This window comes from Ranitomeya variabilis, chromosome 3 (assembly GCF_051348905.1).
Source record: "Ranitomeya variabilis isolate aRanVar5 chromosome 3, aRanVar5.hap1, whole genome shotgun sequence".
NCBI classification, from domain to species: Eukaryota; Metazoa; Chordata; class Amphibia; order Anura; family Dendrobatidae; genus Ranitomeya; species Ranitomeya variabilis.
The window spans coordinates 772,239,695-772,259,629 of NC_135234.1; the positions used below are offsets into that span (position 1 = coordinate 772,239,695).

Sequence of the window (19,935 nt, forward strand, 5' to 3'; positions counted from 1 at the left end):
GCCAATTTTTACAATTCTGACCACTGTCACCTTATGAGGTTATAACTCTGGAACGCTTTAACAGATCCCGCTGATTCCGAGACTGTTTTTTTGTGACATATTGTACGTCATGTTAGTGGTAACATTTCTTCGATATTACTTGTGATTATTTATGAAAAAAACGGAAATATGGTAAAAAATTTTAAAATGTCGCAATTTTCAAACTTTGTATTTTTATGCCCTTAAATCAGAGAGATATGTCACAAAAAAAGTTACCGTATATACTCGAGTATAAGCCGAGATTTTCAGCCCACTTTTTTGGGCTGAAAGTCCCCCTCTCGGCTTATACTCGAGTCATACCCAGGGGTCGGCAGGGGAGGGGGAGCGGGGAGCTGTCTAATAATACTCACCTGCTCCTGGCATGGTCCCTGCAGATCCCTGCTTCCCGGCGCTGCACTTTCTTCCTGTAGAGAGAGGTCACATGGTACCGCTCATTACAGTAATGAATATGCAGCTCCACCTCCCATAGGGGTGGAGCCGCATATTCATTACTGTAATGAGCGGTAATGGTGACCGCTCACTACAGGAAGAAAACGTATACGGGGCCAGCACGGTGGTTAGCACAACAGCCTTGCAGCGCTGGAGTCCTGGGTTCAAACCCCACCAAGGACAACATCTGCAAGGAGTTTGTATGTTCTCTACGTGTTTGCATGGGTTTCCTCCGGGTTCTCCGGTTTCCTCCCACATTCCAAAAACATACTCATAGGGAATTTAGATTGTGAGCCCCAACGGGGACAGTGATGATAATGTGTGCAAAAACTGTAAAGCGCTGCGGAATATGTTAGAGCTATATATAAAAAAAAAAATAAAGATTATTTAGTCCTGTCTATTACCTGGAGATGTGAGGGGCCGGGGAACCTCCATTATGATGTCCTTGTACAGATCCTTGTGTTCTTCTAAATACTCCCACTCCTCCATGGAGAAATAGACGGCGACATCCTGACACCTTATAGGAACCTGACACATACAATGATACCGTCATCCCCCCCGATCCCTTCATAGTGTTACTGTATAATGTCCCAGCATTCCCAGCAGTGTCACCTCTCCAGTCAGCAGCTCAATCATCTTGTAGGTGAGCTCTAGGATCTTCTGGTCATTGATGTCCTCATGGATCAGGAGGTGAGGTGGAGGCCCCGTGATTGGGCTCAGGGGTCTTCCCCATCCCTCAGACACAGGGTCCTGACAGCGATCACTAGAGGTCTTCTTCACCACTGTGTAATCCTGGTAATGGAGAGACATTAATAAATCTCACTACAGACATTTCCAGAGTCCTCACCTCTCCAGTTCTGTCCATCTGTTATTCCCATAGATAAGAATGATGTAATGTGACGTCATCAGAATCTCTCACCTCTCCAGTAAGCCGGAAGAGGATCTCTAGGGTGAGGTGTAATATCCTCTCCGCCATCTTGTCTCTGTCCATATCTGTCCTTGATGAGTAAATCAGGAAAATTATCTTCTATAGAAGATCTTCTCTGAGAGGATCCGATATTGTAGAGACCTGAATGAGAAGATGAGCCGATGGAACATCAGAAGAATCTTGTGTAATAATACAATTACTGGAGATAATAATGGAAACAAATGAGAAAATTTATTATTTTACAGTATTTAGTTTCCTTCTTTACATCTACTAATAATTCCTATATATTTAGGCCACAGACAACAAGCAGCTTCTTCCTCGGAGTCGGCAGCTGAATACGTTCCTCATAGACTCATCGTCCATAACGCTAATTCTCGTCTCATTTACCGACCCTGGAATCGGCATTAGCAATACTGCAGGAGATATTCATTACACGCGACATGAGGAATAACTACTTCATGATGAGGACGACATCTTCATCTTCTACTACGGCTCTAGAGACATATGTGGCCAGAGTCGGTCACTGACTCCATCACCACCGGCCTCTATATGAAGGTTTCCCGTCTTCCCCGCACTGTAATCTTCTATCACGTTACATCTCAGCTCTGATTCACACATTAGAAAAGATTTTATGTTTCCACAATCAACACGGACAGAAATGATCTGATCCCACAGTCTCCATGTACAGAGATTTATGGGGTTTATTTGTGGCCTTAGGCTTTCCTATATTACAGGAAAACACCAGAAAAAGCAGATATTAAAATGTTTCTAAAGAAAATTGGCTCCAACAACACATTGAAACACCAAAACATTGAAAAGGCAGACGACGTTTTATTTTTTAACACAAAAAATTGTTTAAAAAAAAAAATTAACTCTTTGGCGTCACACTCAGCGTAAGACAATACGGTCCCTTTTTTACGACCGTAATATGGCAGTAATACGGAGAAATGTTCCCAAAATAGTGATCCATATGTCATCCGTAGTCAGGGTGTGGCAGCGTATTTTGCGCATGGCATCCGTATGGCATCCGTACTGCGATATTTTCTCGCAGGCTTGCAAAACCGACATCTAATGGATTTATGTGCTCAAATGTTCGGGAAAACACATATACAGTATATATACAGTGGGGCAAAAAAGTATTTAGTCAGTCAGCAATAGTGCAAGTTCCACCACTTAAAAAGATGAGAGGCGTCTGTAATTTACATCATAGGTAGACCTCAACTATGGGAGACAAACAGAAAAAAAAATCCAGAAAATCACATTGTCTGTTTTTTTATCATTTTATTTGCATATTATGGTGGAAAATAAGTATTTGGTCAGAAACAAACAATCCAGATTTCTGGCTCTCACAGACCTGTAACTTCTTCTTTAAGAGTCTCCTCTTTCCTCCACTCATTACCTGTAGTAATGGCTCCTGTTTAAACTTATCAGTATAAAAAGACACCTGTGCACACCCTCAAACAGTCTGACTCCAAACTCCACTATGGTGAAGACCAAAGACCTGTCAAAGGACACCAGAAACAAAATTGTAGCCCTGCACCAGGCTGGGAAGACTGAATCTGCAATAGCCAACCAGCTTGGAGTGAAGAAATCAACAGTGGGAGCAATAATTAGAAAATGGAAGACATTCAAGACCACTGATAATCTCCCTCGATCTGGGGCTCCACGCAAAATCCCACCCCGTGGGGTCAGAATGATCACAAGAACGGTGAGCAAAAATCCCAGAACCACGCGGGGGGACCTAGTGAATGAACTGCAGAGAGCTGGGACCAATGTAACAAGGCCTACCATAAGTAACACACTACGCCACCATGGGCTCAGATCCTGCAGTGCCAGACGTGTCCCACTGCTTAAGCCAGTACATGTCCGGGCCCGTCTGAAGTTTGCTAGAGAGCATTTGGATGATCCAGAGGAGTTTTGGGAGAATGTCCTATGGTCTGATGAAACCAAACTGGAACTGTTTGGTAGAAACACAACTTGTCGTGTTTGGAGGAAAAAGAATACTGAGTTGCATCCATCAAACACCATACCTACTGTAAAGCATGGTGGTGGAAACATCATGCTTTGGGGCTGTTTCTCTGCAAAGGGGCCAGGACGACTGATCCGGGTACATGAAAGAATGAATGGGGCCATGTATCGTGAGATTTTGAGTGCAAACCTCCTTCCATCAGCAAGGGCATTGAAGATGAAACGTGGCTGGGTCTTTCAACATGACAATGATCCAAAGCACACCACCAGGGTAAAGAAGGAGTGGCTTCGTAAGAAGCATTTCAAGGTCCTGGAGTGGCCTAGCCAGTCTCCAGATCTCAACCCCATAGAAAACCTTTGGAGGGAGTTGAAAGTCCGTGTTGCCAAGCGAAAAGCCAAAAACATCACTGCTCTAGAGGAGATCTGCATGCAGGAATGGGCCAACATACCACCAACAGTGTGTGGCAACCTTGTGAAGACTTACAGAAAACATTTGACCTCTGTCATTGCCAACAAAGGATATATTACAAAGTATTGAGATGAAATTTTGTTTCTGACCAAATGCTTATTTTCCACCATAAAATGCAAATAAAATGATAAAAAAACAGACAATGTGATTTTCTGGATTTTTTTTTCTCAGTTTGTCTCCCATAGTTGAGGTCTACCTATGATGTAGATTACAGACGCCTCTCATCTTTTTAAGTGGTGGAACTTGCACTATTGCTGACTGACTAAATACTTTTTTGCCCCACTGTATATATATATATATATATATATATATATATATATATATATATATATATATATATATATATGTCATTGAGACACATATATATATATATTCTGTATTTATATTTCATTCAGCGCGATGTATGTGAAAAGCCGGTAATTCAATTGCCGGCTTTTCATTTCTCCTTCCCAAGCCCGACATGATATGAGACATGGCTTACATACAGTAAACCATCTCATATCCCCTTTTTTTTTGCATATTCCACACTACTAATGTTAGTAGTGTGTATGTGCAAAATTTGGGCGCTGTATCTGCTAAAATAAAGGGTTAAATGGCGGAAAAAATTGGCTTGGGCTCCCGCGCAATTTTCTCCGCCAGAGTGGTAAAGCCAGTGACTGAGGGCAGATATTAATAGCCTAGAGAGGGTCCATGGTTATTGGCCCCCCTGGCTACAAACATCTGCCCCCAGCCACCCCACAAAAGGCACATCTGGAAGATGCGCCTATTCTGGCACTTGGCCACTCTCTTCCCGTTCCCATGTAGCGGTGGGATATGGGGTAATGAAGGGTTAATGCCACCTTGCTATTGTAAGATGACATTAAGCCAGATTAATAATGGAGAGGCGTCAATTATGACACCTATCCATTATTAATCCAATTGTCTGAAAGGGTTAAAAAACACACACACACATTATTAAAAATTATTTTAATGAAATAAACACACAGGTTGTTTTAATATTTTATTGCTCTCTCAATCCATCTGAAGACCCTCGCTTGGCAAAATAATAAACCAACAATATACATACCTTCAGATGACCTGTCACGTCCCACGAGGTAATCCATCTGAAGGGGTTAAATCATTTTACAGCCAGAAGATGCGCTAAAGCACTCGCTCGTGTCTGTAATCCCCGGGTGCTGAAAGGAAAGCTGGGTGATCTGTACTTACATTGAGTTGCGGTGAGGCGCCCTCTGCTCTATGGCCTCATATGAACTCGAGCGTGGGAACTTTTCCAAGGCTCCAGTTCATGAAAACATCCACCAGAGGGCGCCTCACCGCAACTCAATGTAAGTACAGATCACCCAGCTTTCCTTTCAGTACCCGGGGTTTACAGGCACGAGCGAGTGCTTTAGCGCAGCTCCTGGCTGTAAAATGATTTAACCCCTTCAGATGGATTTACTTTGTGGGACGTGACAGGTCATCAGAGGGTATGTACATTGATGGTTTATTATTTTGCCAAGCGAGGGTCTTCAGATGGATTGAGAGAGCAATAAAATACTAAAACAACTTGTGTGTTTATTTCATTAAAATAATTTTTAATAATGTGTGTGTGTTTTTTAACCCTTTCATACAATTGGATTAATAATGGATAGGTGTCATAATTGACGCCTCTCCATTATTAATCTGGCTTAATGTCACCTTACAATAAGCAAGGTGACATTAACCCTTCATTACCCCATAGCCCACCGCTACAGGGAGTGGGAAGAGAGTGGCCAAGTGCCAGAATAGGTGCATCTTCCAGATGTGCCTTTTCTGGGGTGGCTGGGGGCAGATGTTTGTAGCCAGGGGGGCCAATAACCATGGACCCACTCTAGGCTATTAATATCTGCCCTCAGTCACTGGCTTTACCACTCTGGCGGAGAAAATTGCGCGGGAGCCCACACCAATTTTTTCAGCCATTTAACCCTTTATTTTAGCAGCTACAGCGCCCACATTTTGCACATACACACTACTAACATTAGTAGTGTGGAATATGCAAAAAAAAAAAGGGGATATGAGATGGTTTACTGTATGTAACCATGTCTCATATCATGTCGGGTTTGGGAAGGAGAAATAAAAAGCCGGCAATTGAATTACCGGCTTTTCACTAACACCGCTGCGTATTTCTCGCAAGTCACACTGCTGGTCCATGTGGAATCCGTATTTTTCTCGCCCCCATAGACTTTCATTGGCTTTTTTTTGCGCAATACGCTGACAAACGCAGCATGCTGCGATTTTCTATGGCCGTACAAGACCGTATATTACGGATGCGTAATCTACGGCTGATAGGAGCAGCCCCATAGAGAATCATTGGGCTGTGTGTAGTGCGTTTTTTACGGACTTATTTTCGGCGCTCATACGTCCGTAAAACTCGCTAGTGTGACGGCAGCCTTTATCTGATTCAGCGGACTTCAATATTTAGCTTAAATAACGTAAGTACCTAAGAGGATTCCTAGTCCACGTGATATTGTTTTTTAATGAGCCGAGCTTTCCCTCCAACTGGTCTTAGGGTCTCCCCAGGGTGTTCCCGGACGCAACAAGCTTTCATAGATTTCATATATTACGGAGGTTTATTAGTAGGTTTTGAATTTTTTTTTTTGTATATTACTCTGCTGTGTTGTACCCTTTGAAGCCTTTGTATTTTTGCAAAATTGTACGATTAATACTCTATTTTTGATGCCGATATAAAGCAAAACTTAATTCAGTGTAAATTTACAGAGGTCTATGCTTGGTGGTCTCTCCCCTATTTTTATAGGGGTTTCCTTTTATCTCTTTCCCTTTTTCTTTTCCTAGTTATACATGTTCCTTCCCTCTCCCACTGTCCCCTACCCCTTCAAAATTTTATAAAACCATTAAAAATTACTGGAAAAGAAAACAAAATAACTCTTTTCGGCACCAGAACATAGATGTGCACCGCAGGGACGGCACAGGAGCGGCTGCAACAAAAACCCTGGCAGTTTAACCACTTGCTGCTGTGAAAAGCAAACATGGCGCCTAGGAAAGTGTGAGAGTTCGGCTGAACGCCCCTCCTGCCCCCAGTACTCGATAGTATCAGGCGGCCTAGTGACTACAGTACTTACATGTGTAATAATAATGGAGTCTGGCCTGCAATGTATGAAGGTCTATTAGGCCCGGCCAGAGGCAGCGTCCAATAACCTTTCATCGCCCCCATACACATTAGACTAAAGTTCCATGAAAGCACTGGTTTTGGGCGTTTGAGCGACTATATAATGCATTTGGGGGCCTCCCGACAGATGACGTCAGTGCAGAGAAGCATCTGGCATCCTGAATTTCAGAGGATAACTTAGTTTTGTTTTCAGATTTGTTTTTAGTTTCAAAATTATGTAAAGCAGTGAATACAAGAGAAGATAGTATTCTGCTACAGATGGATCTGGCTAAGTTGGAAACTTGGGCCGAGATGTGGCAGATGGGTTTTAACAATGATAAATGTAAGGTTATACACATGGGAAGAAGGAATCAATATCACCATTACACACTGAACGGGAAACCTCTGGGTAAATCTGACATGGTGAAGGACTTGGGGATCCTAGTTAATGATAAACTTACCTGGTGCAGCCAGTGCCAGGCAGCAGCTGCCAAGGCAAACAGGATCATGGGGTGCATTAACATGATGAGAACATTATACTGCCTCTGTACAAATCCCTGGTTAGACCGCACATGGGGGACTGTGTACAGTTTTGGGCACCGATGCACACGAAGGATATAATGGAACTGGATCGAGTACAAAGGAGGGCAACAAAATTAATAAAGGGGATGGGAGAACTGCATCACCCAGAGAGATTAGCAAAATTAGGATTATTTAGTCTAGAAAAAAGACGACTGAGGGGCGATCTAATAACCATGTATAAGTATATAAGGGAACAATACAAATATCTCTCCAAGAATCTGTTTATACCAAGGAAGGTGACGGGCACAAGGGGGCATTCTCTGCGTCTGGAGGAGAGAAGGTTTCTCCACCAACATAGAAGAGGATTCTTTACTGTTAGGGCAGTGAGAATCTGGAATTCCTTCCCTGAGGAGGTGGAGATGGCGAACTCAGTCGAGGGGTTCAAGAGAGGCCTGGATGTCTTCCTGGAGCGTAATAATATAGTATCCTACAGTTATTAGGTTCTTTAGGACGTAGATCTGGGGATTTATTCGGACGGAATATAGGCTGAACTGGATGGACACGTGGCTTTTTTTGGCCTTGATAACTATGTTACTATGTGTAACCCGTTTGTTCTTCCTGTAGATAATCCTCAGCTAGGAGTCTGGAGGCGACTCTCATACAGACCACAGGAAAGCTGGAATATTTGTGTGTATGGGGGAGTCGGGAGAGATGGCCGTCAGCCAGCACTTATCTCATGTGTTTGGGGCCGTTAGTATTACACTGACAGCAGTGATGATACACAGCACTACAGTAGTACAGGGCATCACCAGAGCCATCAGAGGCTTATATGTTCTATGATCGCACTGAGGAGAGGTGTTTAAAAAATGTTTTAACCCCTTTTTGCCAGCTGACGGAATAGTACGTCCCATGGAGGCTATTGAAGCATGCCAAAATTAAAAAAAAAAATAGAATTAGTTCTTACCGGTAATTCGGTTTCTATGAACCTTCCACGACAGCCACTTTGGAGGTTGTCTTCCCTGCCCTAATAGGGGACAGGAACACAAAGAGGTTAAATACCCCTCCCCTTCCTGCACCGCCAGTGTTTTCCTGGACACAGTAGCATGTATAATTACCACAAAAGTGCAGGAATCATCCCATAAAATATTAGGTAGGGAGGGAAATTAGTGCTGTCGTGGAAGGTTCCTAGAAACCGAATTACCGGTAAGAACTAATTCTATTTTCTCTAGTCACCTTCCACGAAAGCCACTTCGGAGTAGTACCAACAGCTAATTTCTCTAGGGAGGGACCACGGCCTGCAGAACACGTCTGCCAAATGTTAAATCCCTATTGGAATTTAGCCGGTAATGTCTGGTGAACGTATGGATGGACGACCAGGTGGCGGCTCTGCATATCTGCTCTAATGAAGCATTCCCCCCTCTCTGCCCATGATGTTGCCATCGCTCGGGTAGAATGTGCTTTCAGAGATGCAGGAGGATCCAGTCCCTGTGATGAATATGCCAGAGAAGTAGACTGCTTGATCCAGTTTGCTATAGTGTTTTTGCCGCTTTCTTTCCTTTGTTTCGTCCTGAGAACTGGATGAATACATTTTGATCAATACGCCAGGCTTTAGTCTGTTGCAAGTAAGATAGGACCACCCTGCGAACATCCAAGGTGTGGAAGGTCTGTTCTTTAGGGTTGGAGGGGTTCGAGCAGAATGAAGGTAGTACAATGTCCTGATCTCTGTGGAAATTCGAGACCACCTTAGGTAAAAAGGACCGGTCTAGTTTTAGTATAATGCTATCGGTAGTGAACATTAGATAAGTTTCCTGTATTGACAGGGCCTGTAATTCTCCAATACGTCTAGCCATAGTGATTGCGACTAGAAAGACCGTTTTAAGAGTTAAGTTTTTTATGGTTATAGCATCCAGAGGTTCAAATGGATTCTGGGTTAGACCGTTAAGTACTGTATTGAGGTCCCAGGGAGGCACTTTACTACGTAGTGTAGGACGAATCCTGGATGCTGCTGTCATAAATCGCTTAATCCAGCGGTGGTTGGCTAAATTTAAAATCAAAAAAGCTACTAAGGGCCGATACTTGCACTTTGAGCGTGCTAGGGGTAAGGCCCATTTCCAAGCCCTTCTGTAAAAATTCTAAGATTCTCGCTACATTAGGATTGAAGGGGTCTGGAATTTCCGGGGAGCACCAGGACGTAAATTTTTTCCAGACTTTATTATAGATGGCATTGGTTACCGCCTTTCTGCTTTTTTGGAGGGTCTGGATTACATCATCCGAGAGTCCTCTGGCTTTTAAAATTGTGGCTTCAGTAGCCATGCTGCCAAGTCCAATCTGCTTAGGTCCGGATGTAGTAGGGGACCCTGCTGTAGGAGATCGAGTTTTTGAGGTAGAAGGTAGGGACCTTCCAGGGCCATATCTAATAGGGCACCGTACCAACTCCTCCCGGGCCACAATGGAGCAATCAAGATTGTGGTAACTCTGTCTGTTCTGATCTTTTGTAGAGTTTTCGCCAGCATGGGAATGGGTGGAAAGGCGTATGCAAGGCTGAACCTCCACTGTTGTGAAAATGCATCTATCCCCTGCGCCTTGTCTCTGTGATGAAGGGAGAAAAATGTTTCTACTTTCGCATTCTGCCTGGTGGCGAATAGATCCACCACTGGAGTACCCCATTTTGCGGTTAGGGACTGAAACATTGTTTGGTTTAGGGACCACTCTCCTGGATGAACATCTTTCCTGCTGAGGAAATCCGCTTGAGTGTTGTCCAACCCTCTCAGATGTACCGCTGTGATCGACAGAAGATTTTTCTCTGCCCAGAAAAATATTCTTGCAGCTACCTCTTTTAGAGAGGCATACTTCGTTCCCCCCTGATGTCGTAGATAGGCTACTGTTGTCATATTGTCCGAGTAAATACGAACGTGGTGATCTTTGATCAGTGTAGATGATGCCTTTAGGGCTTCCTCTACAGCTTTTAGCTCTCTTAGATTCGATGAGCTGCTGCTATTTGATGCCCATTGCCCCTGAAAGTGGAAACCCTCTACCACTGCACCCCAGCCTCTTTTGCTGGCATCTGAACGGAGTGTCTTTAGGGGAAGCTGATCCCAGCTGACTCCTCTCTGGAGATTTTGGTAATCTAGCCACCATTTTAGAGCTGATTTTACATGGCCAGGGAGAAGAATCCTCCGATTCAATGGAGTCTGTCGTCTCCTGGAATGTAGCAGCACGTAGGTCTGGAGTGCTCGTGTGTGAGCCTGAGCCCAGGAGACTGCTTGGATACATGCAGTCAGGGATCCTAGTACATACATTGACTCTCTGAGGGTCGGTGCCTGCTGACCTCTGAACTTGGCTACCTTGCGAACAAGGTTGATCTGATGATCTCTGGGTAGAAACGATGTTCTTTCTTCCGAATCTAGTAGCACCTCTAGAAATTTCCTCCTTGTGGAGGGATGGATCTCTGATTTTTCCAGATTTGGGATCCATCCCAGGGTTTGCAATATTTCCAGGGTCTTTGATATGTCTGATTCCAGACGGGGGCAGATGGGGCCATAATCAGGAAGACGTCCAAGTACGGGACGATGCATATTCATTGTTGACGGATGAAGTTTATTGCTTCCGCCATAATTTTTATGAAAACTCGTGGGGCCGATGAGATGCCGAAGGGGAGGACATTGAACTGGAAATGTTCGATCTGTTGTCCGTTGGAGACTGCGAATCTGAGGAATTTCCTGTGTTCTGGATGGATTGACACATGGAGACTGTGGATCTGAGGGATGCGTATTACCATCATCCAATTTTGACCGATGAGGGGGATTACTGTTTTAATTGTCTCCATTTTGAATCTCCTGTCCTGGACTGATTCGTTTAAGGGTTTCGAATTTATAATAATCCTGTTCTTCCCCGACGACTTGGTTATCAGAAAGAGGCGTGAATAATGACCACGTCCTTCTTCCAGTTTCGGTACCTGCGAGATCACATTTGATTGCAGTAGTTTTTGTAGATCTTTTAACAAGGAGTTTTGGAGGTCTGGAGTTTGAAAGGAGGTTACCCTTAAGCATTGAGGGGGTGGTCTCACGAATTCTATTTTTAGTCCTTCTTGTACGGTACGAAGGATCCACTGATTTGTGGAGATGGACTGCCACGTGGTGAAGAAGAGTGAGAGTCGACCCCCGACCGGAGCACCGTCATTGCTTATCTGGGGTTTGCTGGGCCTGAGGGGCCAGGATATTTTTGCCCCTGCCTCTCTCTTAGGATAACTCCATCTTCCCGTTTTGCCTTTACCCCTCTACGAAGACTGGTCACGGGAGGGGCGAAAAAAATGTTTTTTTAGGAATTTTCTGCTCAGGGAGAGATTTCTTTTTATCTGCTGCCTTATCCAGAATATCATCCAGAACAGGTCCAAACACATTATGACCCTGGAAGGGTATGCTACATAATTTGGACTTTGAGACAAAATCGCCTCCCCAGGACTTTATCCAAAGTGCTCTCCTGGATGAGAAAGGGTATGTGCACACGTCAGGATTTCTTGCAGAAATTTCCTGAAGAAAACCGGAAATTTTCTGCAAGAAATCCGCATTTATTTTTTCGTTTTTTTCACTTTTTTTTAGCATTTTGCAAGTGTAATTAGCTTGCAGAATGCTAAAGTTTTCCAAGCGATTTGTAGCATCGCTTGGAAAACTGACTGACAGGTTGGTCACACTTGTCAAACATACGGTTTGACAAGTGTGACCAACTTTTTACTATAGATGCTGCTTATGCAGCATCAATAGTAAAAGGTAGAATGTTTAAAAATAATAAAAAAAATAAAAAAATTGTTATACTCACCCTCTGCAGACAGCCAATCTCCTCAGCGGCGTCCGTTCCTATAGATGCCGGTGTGGTTTAGGACCTTCGATGACTTCGCGGCTTGTGATTGGTCGCGTGAGCGGTCACATGAGCGGTCACGCGACCAATCACAAGACAGCGTCGTCATCGCAGGTCCTGAACCAGACCATCTATAGGAACGTAAGCGGCAGCATGCAGCGGTGAGAGGCGGGAACACTCCGGGGGCCATCGAAGGTGAGTATATGACTATTTTTTATTTTAATTCTTTTTTTTTTTTTACCAATTATATGGTGCCCAGTCCGTGGAGGAGAGTCTCCTCTCCTCCACCCTGGGTACCAACCGCACATAATCTGCTTACTTCCCGCATGGTGTGCACAGCCCCGTGCGGGAAGTATGCAGATCAATGCACTCCTAGGTGTGCGGAATCCCCGCAATTCCGCATTTTTAATGAACATGTTGCTTTTTTTTCCGCGATGCGATTTTTTCGCGGAAAAAAATGCAACATTTGCACAATAAATGCGGAATACACTGTAAATAATAGGAGGCATATGTTAGCATTTTTTTTCGCGTTTTTATCACGTTTTTATAGCGAAAAAACGCGAAAAATACTGAACGTGTGCACATGGCCTTAGAGAGGACAGCAGCTTTCGCGGCTACTCGTACCGATTCAGCAGAAGCATCAGCTAGGAACCCCGTTGCCTTCTGTAGCAGGGGGAGGGAGTCCAAAATTTCCTCTCTTGGAGTGCCCTGTGTTAAGTGATCCTCAAGCTTGCGTAACCAGACAAAAAGAAATCTGGCCACGCAAGTGGAGGCTATATTAGACTTCAGCATATTTGTGGAGGTGTCCCAGGACTTTTTTAATAAACTCTCTATCTTACGGTCCATTGGATCCTTGAGTTGAGAAGAGTCCTCAAAGGGAAGGGCTGTTTTCTTAGCCACCCTGGACACCTGTACATCCACTTTTGGGGTCTCCCATAAGGAGTTATCCCCGTCTAATGGACACCGGTTCTTTAGTTCTGATGGAACAGTTAGACCTTTTTCAGGGAGGTCCCACTCATGTAGAATTAAATCTCGTATATTCTTATGTACTGGAAACCCTTTTTTATTTTTGGGTTTTAGGCCCTCAAACATCTCATCTTGTACAATGAGTGTAACTTCTTCATCCTCTATCCCCATGGTGCCTCTTACTACACTTATTAGGTCACACATGTCCTCAGAATTAAAATAGTATTTTTTGTTTTCTGGTTTAATGGTGGGGGTAGAAGTAGGGCCTTCATTTTCCCAATCATCCTCCGAACCTGAGGACTGGATTTCTCCCGAGTCTGGGTCGGATTCTACTGGAGCTTTTTTTCCTCATTTTTGGAGGGGGTGGTTGAGGCACCGACATCTGACAGAAGGTAGCCATAGAAGAATGGACCTCATCTTTAATGAGGGATCTGATGCTATCCAGTAAGGAGGGTTGCTCAGCGCGTAGGACTTCATCCGTACAGGACTGGCAAAGCTTTTTCCCGTATGTTGATGGGAGTCTGGCCGTACACACTTTACATTTGCGGCTTGACTTTTTAGGATCAGAAACCTTTTCTCCCTATAAGAGAGAGAAAAAGGGTTTGCTAAGCCACCTAGGGGTATGTATACATATACACATGCATGCATATACGTATATTCAGGATAGCTGGGCCTAGCACCTGCTACTTACAGTAGGAGGGGGAACGCTGGTATCTGCAGATGCACAGCAAGGGAGTCTGTCACCGTCCATGTCCATCACAGAGTAATGTCAGACAGCTTACCTTGCTACCCGGATCCTTAAATAGGATCGATGGCCCAGCGTCATGGTGCTACTCCTCTCCACGTTGCCGAAATGGGGGATGGTCCGAACGGAAGGGCCACGTAATGCTGCCTGTCGTCGTTGCCGGCGTGCGCTCCATTGTGGAACGCATCTGACGACCCAGAAGTGCCGCGCGTTCACCCGGAAGTAACTCCGCCATTAACGGCCAGAGCCCACACCGAGACGCGCGCCACCTCCAGTGCTGCAGCCATGGGAGGAGGAAACCGGGGGGCCACAGGAGGCCCCCGGTACGCACATCACCGCCCCACTTTACCCCCAAAGGAGGCGCAGGAGAGGCGGGAGGGTCCCGAGTCCTGAGGCCAGGAGACGGGAGCAGCACACGAGGAGGAGAGGCAGGCCCCTGACCTTAGCTTCCCGGCTAGTAAAAGGCAAATCGTGGAGCTCTGATCACTGGCCACGGCAGCCCCTTCAGATCTCTTCATGCCCCAGACGGGAAAGGAAAACACTGGCGGTGCAGGAAGGGGAGGGGTATTTAACCTCTTTGTGTTTCTGTCCTCTATTAGGGTGGGGAAAGCAACCTCCGAAGTGGCTGTCGTGGAAGGTGACTAGAGAAAAACATTATATATATATATATATACCAAAATCCCCACATGTACAATATTAGGGACAAAGAGGCATAAGCAAAAAGTATGAATTTAAAGGGAACCTAGTAAAAATAGGTGAACTGACTGAACAATATACACTCACCGGCCACTTTATTAGGTACACCATGCTAGTAACGGGTTGGACCCCCTTTTGCCTTCAGAACTGCCTCAATTCTTCGTGGCATAGATTCAACAAGGTGCTGGAAGCATTCCTCAGAGATTTTGGTCCATATTGACATGATGGCATCACACAGTTGCCGCAGATTTGTCGGCTGCACATCCCAAAGATGCTCCATACAAGGCAGGATGGATCCATGCTTTCATGTTGTTTACGCCAAATTCTGACCCTACCATCCGAATGTCGCAGCAGAAATCGAGACTCATCAGACCAAGCAACGTTTTTCCAATCTTCTACTGTCCAATTTCGATGAGCTTGTACAAATTGTAGCCTCAGTTTCCTGTTCTTAGCTGAAAGGAGTGGTACCCGGTGTGGTCTTCTGCTGCTGTAGCCCATCTGCCTCAAAGTTTGACGCACTGTGCGTTCAGAGATGCTCTTAGGCCTACCTTGGTTGTAACGGGTGGCGATTTGAGTCACTGTTGCCTTTCTATCAGCTCGAACCAGTCTGCCCATTCTCCTCTGACCTCTGGCATCAACAAGGCATTTCCGCCCACAGAACTGCCGCTCACTGGATTTTTTTTCTTTTTCGGACCATTCTCTGTAAACCCTAGAGATGGTTGTGCGTGAAAATCCCAGTAGATCAGCAGTTTCTGAAATACTCAGACCAGCCCTTCTGGCACCAACAACCATGCCACGTTCAAAGGCACTCAAATCACCTTTCTTCCCCATACTGATGCTCGGTTTGAACTGCAGGAGATTGTCTTGACCATGTCTACATGCCTAAATGCACTGAGTTGCCGCCATGTGATTGGCTGATTAGAAATTAAGTGTTAACAAGAAGTTGGACAGGTGTACCTAATAAAGTGGCCAGTGAGTGTATATATAATTTATACTAGTGCATAGCCAAAAAAAGACACATACAAAATAGATCAATGGCCGCACTCATCTGTGCTAAAATAGGAAAATGTGAAATATATGGAATGTGAATAGCATAATGGCTTATGAACTTTATGAAAAAACACATGAGATTTTTAGCACAAGATTTGGCCAAACGTTGTGAGCCCATTCACCAAACGTCAAGGTAATCTCAGATCGAATGGGTAACTAACCTGACTGCCTGATGTGAACACTTACCTATGGTATCTGAGCTGAATGCCTAATGTGAACACTTACGGTACCTATGGCTAATAACAGGATAAAGCCTACTTATATAGGAGGCTCATGGGCTCACAACGTTTGGCCAAATCTTGTGCTAAAAATCTCATGTGTTTTTTCATAAAGTTCATAAGCCGTTATGCTATCCACATTCCATATATTTCACATTTTCCTATTTTAGCACAGATGAGTGCGGCCATTGATCTATTTTTTAAAGGGAACCTGTCACCCCGTTTTTGAAGATGAGATAAAAATAGCGTTAAATAGGGGCAGAGCTGGGCGTTACATTAGTGTCTTTTGTGTGCCTTTATTACCCACCTATGCTGCCGAAATAACTTTGTAAAGTCGCCGTTTTGGGCTGTCACTCACGCTGGTCTGGTCATATGGGCGTGGTGACAGCGGCAGCGCTGTTTCTCCCCCAGATCCTGCTCATCATTCCGTTGGTGGCGTAGTGGTGTGCGCATGCCCAACTGGAGAATCCACTGCATTTGGTGATGAAAGAGCGCGATCAGCGGTGTATCGGTGGGCGCGGCCATCTTCCTGTGGCCGCGCGTGCGCAGATGGTATTGTTCGGCTTCCCGGGGCTTCAGGAAAATGGCCGCGGGAAGCCGTGCGTGCGCAGATGAAGATCGCGGCGGCTATTTTCCTGAAGCCCCGGGAAGCCGAGCAATACCATCTGCGCACGCGCGGCCACAGCAAGATGGCTGCATCCACCGATGAATAGCGCAGATCGCGCTCTTTCATCACCAAATCCAGTGGATTCTCCAGTTGGGCATGCGCATACCACTACGCCACCAACGGAATGATGAGCAGGATCTGGGGGAGAAACAGCGCTGTCACCACGCCCATATGACTAGACCAGCGTGAGTGACAGCCCAAAACGGCGACTTTACAAAGTTATTTCGGCAGCATAGGTGGGTAATAAAGGCACACAAAAGACACTAATGTAACGCCCAGCTCTGCCCCTATTTAACGCTATTTTTATCTCATCTTCAAAAAACGGGGTGACAGGTTCCCTTTAATAAAATCATCTTTTTAATAGAAAAATCATTAAAAAACAGTAATATTTAACAGGAGAATCCTCTTATTAAAAAGCAGCTGAGAACAACATCCAAAAGAGGTAATATACCAATAGTATCACTATAGCAACAATAATCAATACTGCGTCACAATATAAGACGGCAGCACAAAGATATTCAATGACCTATAGCCAAAACTAGCTACAGAATGTAATATAATACAGTGTATCCAATATGTCTACATGTCATGGAACATGAGCTCCTGTGCTCCTACAACCAGCCATGAATGTACTCAATAACCCTTAGTGGCTGCTCGGCCTAAATAAAGGGCATCGCGCATCTCAGGTAACCTACACACAGTAACATTGCTAAGATTTGTAAACTTCCATAGATGAAGCTCCAAGTAAGGAGCGTTCCACAGCGACCCCGACAGCGCCGTTTCGCCTGCCTAGCTTCCTCTAATAGGGGGCATGTGTGTCTATAACTACCCACTCTGCCTAGTATATATTTTTTCCCTGAGGAAGCCGCCACAGCTGCGGCGATACGCGTGGGATTGCACCCCACATCCCTTTCCCTTCCTCTCACTCCCTTTTTGGCTTCCATCTGCTCTTGTATGCTTCGCATTGCCAGGTTCAGTATTGCATCCATGGGGCTAGGGTATACCTTTTTCATCTGACATCTTGCTTACATGTTGCTATATATATATATATATATATATATTTTTTTTTTTTTTTTCTTGCGGCGTATTTAGCAGGCCAGGTGGTACTGTGATACAGATAGGGCCCTTTATATGTGCATACTGGGTGTATATATATATATATATATATGTATATTTCCACAGTCTTGGGTCCAGAGTTGTAGGTTGATTATTTATATTCCTGCTCTCTTCAATCACAGTATGTCTTTCTTGTTATAACATTTCTGCCATTGCACTTTAAATTCAGTCAGTGAGAAAGGGTAGGGATGTGGTTTGTCATTTTTCCTCATATTAGGAAATGACCGATGTGCAGGTTGTTGTTGCATATTGCACTTTTAATTGTTTTTAATTTTGTATTCTGTGTGTATTGCTGTGCTATTTATCAATAAAAGCGTTTATTGTGTAAAATGATCTTTATGGTTTGTGGTGCTCCCATTTGTATGGACATGATCTTTTTTTCTTTGGTTACTAGCCGTCTTATATTGTGACGCAGTATTGATTATTGTTGCTATAGTGATACTATTGGTATATTACCTCTTTTGGATGTTGTTCCCAGCTGCTTTTTATTAAGAGGATTCTCCTGTTGAATATTATTGTTTTTTAATGATTTTTCTATTATAAAGATGTTTTTATTAAATTCATACTTTTTGCTTCTGCCTCTTTGTCCCTAATATTGTACATGTGGGGATTTTGGTCTAAATATGTCTATTTGGAGGTGTGCACAACACTGTTTGTGGACTTGTGATAAAACATATAAAACATGTAGATAGAGAAAATAGGAACAGCATCAATATTGCCACAATCGTGGTGAAAAGCTTCCAAACCAATGGTCTCAGTCATAAGAGTAAGAATAAATAGTGTGTGTGTGTATATATATATATACCAGATGGTGGCCCGATTCTAACGCATCGGGGTCACAGGGTTAATAGCGGCGGTCACGGAGTGCATTACACCGCGGCATAACGCGGTCCGTTACCGCCGGCATTAACCCTGTGTGACCGGAGGGGAGTATGCAGGCGCCGGGCAGTGACTGCGGGGAGGAAGGAGCGGCCATTTTCTTCCGGACTGTGCGCGTCGCTGATTGGTCGCGGCAGCCATGACAGGCAGCTGGCGAGACCAATCAGCGAACGAATAACCGCGACAGACAGAAGGACAGACAGACGGAAGTCACCCTGAGACAATGATATAGTAGATAGAACCCAGACATGTTTGGTGTCTATGGCATCACTAATATATGGGGGGCACACAGGGGCCAGTAGTGATATATGGGGGGCACACAGGGGCCAGTAGTGATATATGGGGGGCACACAGGGGCCAGTAGTGATATATGGGGGGCACACAGGGGCCAGTAGTGATATATGGAGGCACACAGGGGCCAGTAGTGATATATGGGGGGCACACAGGGGCCAGTAGTGATATACGGGGGGCACACAGGGGCCAGTAGTGATATATGGGGGGGGCACACAGGGGCCAGTAGTGATATATGGGGGGCACACAGGGGCCAGTAGTGATATATGGGGGCACACAGAGGCCAGTAGTTATATATGGGGGCACACAGGTGACATTACTAATATATGGGGGGCACACAGGGGCCAGTAGTGATATACGGGGGGCACACAGGGGCCAGTAGTGATATACGGGGGGCACACAGGGGCCAGTAGTGATATATGGGGGGCACACAGGGGCCAGTAGTGATATATGGGGGGCACACAGGGGCCAGTAGTGATATATGGGGGGGCACACAGGGGACAGTAGTGATATATGGAGGCACACAGGGGCCAGTAGTGATATATGGGGGCCACACAGGGGCCAGTAGTGATATATGGAGGCACACAGGGGCCAGTAGTAATATATGGGGGGCACACAGGGGCCAGTAGTGATATATGGGGGGCACACAGGGGCCAGTAGTGATATATGGGGGGCACACAGGGGCCAGTAGTGATATATGGGGGGGCACACAGGGGCCAGTAGTGATATATGGGGGGGCACACAGGGGCCAGTAGTGATATATGGGGGCACACAGGGGCCAGTAGTGATATATGGGGGGCACACAGGGGCCAGTAGTGATATATGGGGGGCACACAGGGGCCAGTAGTGATATATGGGGGGCACACAGGGGCCAGTAGTAATATATGGGGGGCACACAGGGGCCAGTAGTGATATATGGGGGGCACACAGGGGCCAGTAGTGATATATGGGGGGCACACAGGGGCCAGTAGTAA

General features: G+C 45.1%; 1 protein-coding gene across 1 annotated transcript; it reads right to left on the bottom strand.

Annotated features, from left to right (window-relative positions):
• Positions 1 to 631: 631 nt before the first annotated feature.
• Positions 632 to 1,529, bottom strand: LOC143818631 (gastrula zinc finger protein XlCGF66.1-like). The gene is made up of 3 exons (XM_077299885.1): positions 1,388 to 1,529; positions 1,081 to 1,260; positions 632 to 996 (listed from the first exon to the last, which is right to left on the bottom strand). The coding sequence occupies exons 1-3, from the start codon at positions 1,457 to 1,459 to the stop codon at positions 856 to 858; spliced, it is 393 nt and encodes a 130-aa protein (XP_077156000.1). The 5' UTR covers positions 1,460 to 1,529; the 3' UTR covers positions 632 to 855.
• Between the last annotated feature and the right edge of the window lie 18,406 nt (positions 1,530 to 19,935).